The 9,042-nt window shown below is 43.1% G+C and overlaps 1 protein-coding gene and 1 pseudogene across 1 annotated transcript in view; both read right to left on the bottom strand.

The window, feature by feature from the left end:
- Nucleotides 1-595: 595 nt before the first annotated feature.
- Nucleotides 596-9,042, bottom strand: part of LOC126413025 (facilitated trehalose transporter Tret1-like) — a 51,696-nt gene continuing 43,249 nt past the window's right edge. Inside the window, exon 4 of the mRNA XM_050082918.1 lies at nt 596-892. Coding sequence (XP_049938875.1) covers nt 596-892 — 297 coding nt within the window. The remainder of the gene's footprint in view (nt 893-9,042) is intronic.
- Nucleotides 6,243-6,360, bottom strand: LOC126413366 (5S ribosomal RNA; annotated as a pseudogene).

The following is a 9,042-nucleotide window of genomic DNA, read 5'->3' as shown; positions in this document are numbered from 1 at the left end:
GTCTGTGAAAGGAATCAAAAGTGGTTGCACTGCTCTGGTCATGACAACAACGGTTGGAAAGATTCCTTTGGTTGTAAGGCTAATATGAGAGTTGGAGATACCCTGCCAAACACTCCCAAATGTGAGCGCCTGTTCCCGATTACCAGATGTCCTTCGCTCAAAAGAACTCCGCTCTAAAATGGATCGGACCTCGCACAGCTGAGGGCTGAAACTTATTTTGAGGAATGAAACTTGTAAGAAATGAAATATACCGGGTGTCTGCTGTATAGAGTGTAGCTCTTCTGTTCCGCGAGATTTTCCTTACTACGGAGATGTGGATGCCAGCCGTGGTTTCTCGGCGCCATTATGAGTCAGTTGATCGTCTCAAGCTGTAGCACGAATCTGTTGCTGGCACACAGGCCCCCCCAAACGTGTCATCAACCGATGTTGCTGGTTGCAGCAGTAAGCCTCAGATCCATACGTCGCACGGAGTCAGTCTTTCCTGAAGAACACACCCATAAGGGGACAGTCACATAAGTCCACTTTCTCTTAGGAACTGGCTCCGAATACAAAAACTGTCGAGTCTAAAGGGGTGAGACAGCTTCCGGCGCGTGCTCTACGCGGACAGCTTGGCGCTGAGCTCCGTGCTGATGCCCAGCAGCGACTTGCCCTTGGTCTCGGGTATCAGCAGGTAGACGTACCAGAAGCCGACCACCGCGCAGGCTGCGAAGCCCCAGAAGAGGGTGTGCACGCCGGCCGCGTCCGCCACGTCCTGGAAGAGCTTGGTCACGGCGAACATGCTCAGCGAGTAGGTCAGCGTCACCACAGACATGGACACGCCCTTGACGGGGACCGAGAACATCTCTGCGGACACTGTCCACACCAGCGTGCCGATCCCCATCGTGTACGCCACCTGCAACACCATTGTAAAGCCCCGGTTCGTTTCAGCCGAACACCACGCGAGTTCGTAGTGGTGTTCCCCACTGGGAGATTAGATTAGATTAGTACTTGTTCCATAGATCATGAATACGACACTTCCTAATGAAGTGGAACGTGTCAGGATAATAAAAGGTGTCTATACAAGATATTAGACAAAATATTATATGACACTCAATATTATTATTATTATTATTATTATTATTTTGTGGGGTTGGGAAATTACCCACTTACTATATCCAAAAATTCATCTAATGAGGAGAAGGAGTTGCCATTAAGAAATTCTTTTAATTTCCTGTCAGACTTTTGATGCTATTAGGTAAGTGACCAAAGACTTTTGTGGCAGCATAATTTACCCCCTTCTGAGCCAAAGTTATATTTAACCTTGAGTAGTGAAGATCATGCTTTCTCCTAGTGTTGTAGCCATGTACACTGCTATTACTTTTGAATTCGTTCGGATTGTTAATAAAAAATTTCATAAGTGAATATATATATTGTGAGGCTACAGTGAAGATTTCTAACTCTTTAAATAAGTGTCAGCGGGATGATCTTGGATGAGCTCCAGCAATTATTCTGATTACACGCTTTTGTGCAATGAACACTCTTTTACTCAATGATGAGTTACCCCAGAATATGATGCCATACGAAAGCAGAGAATGAAAATAGGCGTCGTAAGCTGATTTACTCAGATGTATATCGCCAAAATTTGCAATGACCCTAATAGCATAAGTAGCTGAACTCAAACGTTTCAGCAGATCCTCAGTGTGTTTTTTTCCAGTTCAACCCCTCATCAATGCATACACCTAGAAATTTTGAATATTCTACCTTAGCTACCGATTTCTGATCGAAGTCTGTATTTATTAATGGGGTCATTCCATTTACTGTGTGGAACTGTATATACTGTGTTTCGTCAAAGTTTAATGAGAGCCCATTTGCAGAGAACCACTTAATGATTTTCTGAAAAACATCGTTTAAAATTTCACCAGTTAATTCTTGTCTGTCAGCTATACTTATATCATCGGCAAAAAGTACCAGATTTGCATCTTCGTGAATATAGAATAGCAAGACATTAATATATATTAAGAACAGCAGAGGACCCAAAACCGAACCTTGCGGCACCCCATTCTTGATTGTTCCCCAGTTTGAGAAATCACCAGTTTTTTGCATATTATGTGAACTGTTTATTTCAACTTTCTGCACTCTTCCAGTTAGGTATGATTTAAACCATTTGAGCACTGTCCCATTCATACCACAATACTTGAGCTTATCTAGAAGTATTCCATGATTTAAACAATCAAAAGCCTTTGATAGATCACAAAAAATCCCAACGGGTGACTTCCGGTTACTCAGAGCATTTAATATATCATTAGTGAAATCATATATAGCATTTTACGTTGAAAAACCCTTCTGGAAACCAAACTGACATTTTGTTAAAACTTTATTTTTACAAAGGTGTGAAGCTATTCTACAATACATTACTTTTTCAAGAATTTTGGATAAGGCAGTCAGAAGAGAGATTGGGCGGTAGTTGTTGACATCAGACGTATCCCCTTTTTTATGCAGTGGTATAACAATGGCATACTTCAGTCTATCTGGGAAAATACCCTGCTTCAGAGAGCTATTACATATGTGGCTAAGAATCCCACTTATAACTGGGACTGAATGGGAAGCGGTTCAGTCCCAACATTTACCTAGCAACAAGAGGTAAAAATGGATTGAACATGGGGATTGGAACAAAACTGTCTGACAAATAAAGTTAAGCACTCAGGAGATATGGTTTGATGTCAATGTAATTTCGTACAAATGCACACCATCAGTAGGTATCTACGGGGTGAGTCAAATGAAAACCTTAAATTTGTAATAACAAATCGAAATTTAGCGCCGTTATCCTGTAAGTTGGTAAGCGTGCTACAAACAGCGTGCAGAATCGCAGCATAGTGCAGATGCACACATATCGTCGCCGTATCAGTATAAAGATGGCCGTCGCACTTGCGACTTGCACCAAGGAAGAACAGCGTTCTGTTATTCGGTTTTTGCTTAGTGAAGGTGTGAAACCTATTGAAATTCATCAACGAATGAAGGTTCAGTGCGTTGATGCACGTGTATCACAGCAGCAAGTCTTCGAATGGAGTAGGAAGTTCGCAGATGGTGTGACTTCAGTGGAAGATGCTCCTCGTCCAGGTCAGGCACAACGAGTTGTGACTCTACAGAACATTGCAGCAGTTGAAGCCTTAGTGAAGTAAAACCGCCGAGTGACACTGAATGACATTGCAGCATGTTTACAGATTAGTCATGAGTCAGCACACCACATTGTGCATGATGTGCTCCAGTTTCACAAAGTGTCTGCAAGATGGGTGCCACGGCAGCTGACTCCTGAAATGAGAGAACGGCGTGTTGATGCTTGTGAAGAACTTCTTCGGCGCTTTGAACGAGAAGGTGATGGCTTCCTTGCAAGAATCGTTACTGGAGACGAAACCTGGGTTCACTTCCACCAACCGGAAACGAAGAGAGCGAGCAATGAATGGCGCCATTCCTCATCACCAAAACCAAACAAGTTTCGAACAGAACCATCAGCAGGGAAGATTATGCTGACTCTCTTTTGTGACGAAAAAGGCGTCATTTCTGAGCATTACATGCCCAGAGGGATCACTGTCACCAGTGCATCATACACAGATCTCCTAATAAATTATCTGCGGCCTGCAATCAAATCAAAGCGACGTGCATTGCTGTCAGCAGGTGTCCTTTTGCAACATGACAATGCAAGGCCTCACACTGCCCGTACAACAGTTGCAACAATCACAGACCTGCATTTTCAGTGTCTTCCTCACCCATCTTACTCACAAGACGTTGCGCCAATGATTTCAATATGTTTGGACCACATGGGGAGGAAAAAAGTTCCATTCTGATGAAGAGGTACGCCACGCGGTGCACTAGTGGTTGCGCGGACTACCAAAAGAATTTTTTTCTAAAGGAATTTATGCACTTTGTAAGCGCTGGAGGACTTGCATTGAGCGTGGGGTAGATTATGTTGAAAATTGATACAGCTTTGTAGCTCTTCTGCGCAGTAAATAATATTTAAAAAAAATATTTAAGGTTTTCATTTGACTCATCCTCGTATATGATCAGAGTTCCAATTCTCTGTGACTGGTAGAAGGTCTACGAGGGACATTGGCGTTGGTTTTTAGTGCTGATACCAGCCCTGGAGGGGAATGTAAGGAGCGTGAACGGCGCCAGACGTTGAACGCTCTCTGTAAAGGACATGGAGATGCCACGTAGTCGTGTGAGACACCATTGTGAGCATCTACATCTACATCTACATGACTAGGGAAAAACGAACACCTAAACCTTTCTGTTCGAGCTCTGATTTCCCTTATTTTATTTTTATGATCATTCCTACCTATGTAGGTTGGGCTCAACAAAATATTTTCGCATTCGGAAGAGAAAGTTAGTGACTGAAATTTCGTAAATAGATCTCGCCGCGACGAGAAACGTCTTTGCTGTAATGACTTTCATCCGAACTCGCGTATCATATCTGCCACACTCTCTCCCCTACTACGTGATAGTACAAAACGAGCTGCCCTTTTTTGCACCCTTTCGATGTCCTCCGTCAATCACACTGGTAAGCATCCCACACCGCGCAGCAATATTCTAACAGAAGACGAACGAGTGTAGTGTAAGCTGTCTCTTTAGTGGACTTGTTGCATCTTCTAAGTGTCCTGCCAATGAAACGCAACCTTTGGCTCGCCTTCCCCACAATATTATCTATGTGGTCTTTCCAACTGAAGTTGTTCGTAATTTTAACACCCAGGTACTTAGTTGAATTGACAGCCTTGAGAATTGTGCTATTTATCGAGTAATCGAATCCCAACGGATTTCTTTTGGAACTCATGTGGATCACCTCACATTTTTCGTTATTTAGCGTCAACTGCCACCTGTCACACCATACAGCAATCTTTTCTAAATCGCTTTGCAACTGATACTGGTCTTCGGATGACCTTACTAGACGGTAAATTACAGCATCATCTGCGAACAACCTAAGAGAACTGCTCAGATTGTCACCCAGGTCATTTATATAGATCAGGAACAGCAGAGGTCCCAGGACGCTTCCCTGGGGAACACATGATATCTCTTCAGTTTTACTCGATGATTTGCCGTCTATTACTACGAACTGCGACCTTCCTGACAGGAAATCACGAATCCAGTCGCACAACTGAGACGATACCCCGTAGGCCCGCAGCTTGATTAGAAGTCGCCTGTGAGGAACGGTGTCAAAAGCTTTCCGGAAATCTAGAAATACGGAATCAACTTGAGATCCCCTGTCGATAGCGGCCATTACTTCGTGCGAATAAAGACCTAGCTGCGTTGCACAAGACCGATGTTTTCTGAAGCCATGCTGATTACGTATCAATAGATCGTTCCCTTCGAGGTGATTCATAATGTTTGAATACAGTATATGCTCCAAAACCCTACTGCAAACCGACGTCAATGATATCTGACAGAGTTTGAAAGGGGCCTCATTGTGGGTCTCTGTTTGGCCAGGTAACCGAATCGTGGATTTCTGAGATTTGTGGGGCATTCAGATGTGACAGTGGCCCATTGTTGGACTGCAGGGCGACATGAGGACAGGCATACTTGTCAGCAGGTTCATTACCAACCACCACGAGGGATAATCTCAATATTGTGCGCCAAGCGCTTGATAACCCATTCATTTTTGCGCCTATCAATCAATAACAAGCAACGACAACATTCTGTATCATCCCTCACCACTGGTCAGAGACTATCAACCACTGGGATAGGGCATTACCACCCCATGCATAAAATGCCATTAATACTACAACAAAATCGACCACCTTTGGAATGGTTCCGTAACTGGGAAGTGTGGACTGCTGATGAAGTGCGGTTCTGCTCTACTTCAGATCGCAATCGTCGACTAGTATGATGGCCACCTGGAGAGATGTATCATTCTTGCAGCGTTTAGCTGTGGCACAGTGGTGTTACTCCCAGTGTCACAGGGTGGGGAGTTATTGGGTGTGGCTTCAGTTACAGCTGGTAGTGATTGAGGGAACTCTGACAGCACAACGACACATCAAGGGTAGCCTGTCTCCTCATGTGACAGTATTATCCTTCTGAACAAGGCATGAAGGCCCAAAGGTACCGACCGGCCGCCGTGTCATCCTCAGCCCACAGGCGTCACTGGATGCGGATATGGAGGAGCATGTGGTCGCCACACCGCTCGCCCGGCCGTATGTCAGTTTCGAGACCGAAGCCGCTACTTCTAAATCAAGTAGCTCCTCAGTTTGCCTCACAAGGGTTGAGTGCACCCCGCTTGCCAACAGCGCTTGGCAGACCGGATGGCCACCCATCCAAGTGCTAGCCCAGCCCGACAGCACTTAACTTCGGTGATCTGACGGGAACCGGTGTTACCACTGCGGCAAGGCCATTGGCATGTGACAGTATCGTAGTGCCATTTTTCAACAGTACAGTGCTCCTCCACGCACGGAACGTGTCTCAATGAAGTGTCTGAGTGACGTTGAGGTACTTCTGTGCCCAGCAAGATTCCCATAAATGTCTCCGATATAACGTGTGGGACCAGCTTGGACATCAACTCCGCTACATTGTCAGCATCCGCGAGATCAAGGTCCAGTTACTGCAGTTGTGAGCTATCTTACGTCAGAGTAGGATATAACAACCTTATGACACTCTTCCCAACCAAATCGGGGCATGCGTGCAGACCAGTGTGGTCAATATTATACTAATAAGTGGGCTAATGCTGCCAAATTCCTTGAAAATCTGACTCGATTTTGTAATCACTGAAGCAACATCACATATCTTTCAACCTGTGAAATTTCCGTTTTGTTTCCTCCTTCAATTATGGGAGCGTCACTCTTTTGTCTGGCATTGTACTTTTTATTTCTTTCTGGAAAAAGTTTCCCATTGTCCCGAATAAAACACAAACTTGCGTATGTATGTATGTATGTATGTGTGTGTGTGTGTGTGTGTGTGTGTGTGTGTTCATGAACGTATCTGCTGTTTGTATGAATGTGTTAAACAGTGAATGTCTCGTGTGGAAGGCAATTTTGTAGCTAGCGGTAACTATTGAATGCACTTGGCATTCAAAATCTGAGTGTGTAGCTATTCCGCAAAGAGTTGGCCACCTTGCCAGCTATTCTTCTCGGGTTCCATGGAACAATATTGGATAGAAGAACAATCGCTGGACGGAAGTAAACCTGATCGCTCCAATAATGCATCTCGGTGAGTAATTTATTTCCTTTAGTGTGTTTTATGACAGGTTTCGGCTGCAGTCTCTCCATCGTGTTCTGTTCTGAGCATCTTTCTTTATTTATTGTCTGTACCTCCTCTTCTAATGTCGTTCATCATTCCAGTTTTCTTCCTCCCTCTTCCTCTCTATCTTTTCCCTGTTCAATTCTTTGCTGCAGACAATTCCTCTTTCTGACCACTTCCATTAATTCTTATTTCTGTTTCCTATTTTCCTCTTTACTTGTTCATTCTTAAGTCTGTCAGTCCACCTCACTTTAAGCATTCTTATCGACAGGCACATTTCAAAACTTTATATCTATCTTTATTCTTTCTTTTTAACTACCCGCGATTCAGTCCTGTATAACACTACACTCTAGAACTAACACTTAGCAAATCTTTTTCTCAGTTCAATTGGAATTTTTCCAGATGTTAGTAAAAAGGATGTTACTTGTTAGTCTAAGAATATGTTAACTGCAGCTTCCGTCTTGCTTTATCTCATATCTGTCTTTGCTATATTTATCTTCATCCCTTACTCCTCGTCCCTTCTTGTAATATACTTCAACATCTGAGGCAACTCCTCTTTTGATCCCGCCAGTACTGCTTCATCGTCCAGATATTTTATAATCTTTATCCTTTCTCCTCCAGTTACAATGCCTCTTGCGTCCTGTATCGTTCTTCATTTACGTTGAACATTTTCGGTGACAGTAAGCATGTATGCCTTACACCCCTTCCCATGTTCATCTCTTCCGTTTCCTCATTCCTTAATATGTCATTTTTTGCATTTTGTATTTCGAGTATTAATGTTTTATCTTTCCAGGTTATACCAATATATTTTAAAATTGTAAGTAATATATTCAAATTGATTCTATCGAAAACCTTCTCCCTGTCGACAAAACATATCCGCCTACTTGATCACTTGTAACATTCTTTCTCCGATCATCCTCAGATAAACTATAGCATCTCCTGTTCCTTTACCATTTCTGAAATGGAACTGGTCTTCCCCAAAAAGTTCCTCAATTTTCTTTTCAGTTCTTCTTCGCATGAGTTTAGTTCCAGCCTTTCTCATTTATTATTCATTTTTTCCACTTCCGAAAACATTCTGATATGCCTTGGCCTTGATTTAATAACCATAACTCTAAGAAAGATAGCTTCAATCATTGCATTTGTAGATTTTGAAAAGGATTTTGAAAATAATGACTGGAATTGTGAAAAAATATTGAGGCAGGGTTGTATTTCATCTACTATTTTATTTAGTCTGTCCATTAAGTAAGCAATGAAGGAAACTAATGATCAATTTTGAAAAGCAGTTAGAGTTCCGGCCCAGAGGCTGCAAGACCGTCGTGGCAGATTCGTAGTTTTATCAACAGCTCTTGCAAAAGTGTGGTATAGATCGATTGTTAACATCTAAGAACTTACTTAATGACGAGCTGGAGTTCACAAGAAATGGTGCTATCAATTTTCGCTATCAGCATGTGTGGACTGTTGTAAATTCCAATGCAGCTGCAGAAAGAGGGCATATATCTGTGATACATCGCAGTTGTCAACGAACTGGGAGGTATTCTAGGTGATTGGTTATCAGGGTGACTTATTATGCTGTAGAGATTAAATAAGGCCAATTATCAGGAAATTTTCATAACTTATTGCCTGGCTTGTTGAGGAGGCAGTGGTAGCTTTCTAGATTTTTGCTATTCAAAATAGGCGGTTGATCGGCTCCCCATAATCTGTTACAGAATACTAACTCAGTGGGGGTGATCTGTGCCTTGCACAGGCCAAGAGCTAGCATCTCTCACAGCTGTAAGACGTAACTACGTAGTGCCGAAAGCAGTGGGTGCATCATGTCAGCCGTTGCGAAACCTGGTATCCCAACAC

The sequence above is a fragment of the Schistocerca serialis genome, chromosome 7 (assembly GCF_023864345.2).
Source record: "Schistocerca serialis cubense isolate TAMUIC-IGC-003099 chromosome 7, iqSchSeri2.2, whole genome shotgun sequence".
In the NCBI taxonomy this organism is placed as follows: domain Eukaryota; kingdom Metazoa; phylum Arthropoda; class Insecta; order Orthoptera; family Acrididae; genus Schistocerca; species Schistocerca serialis.
This window is presented reverse-complemented; position numbering and strand designations above follow the sequence as displayed.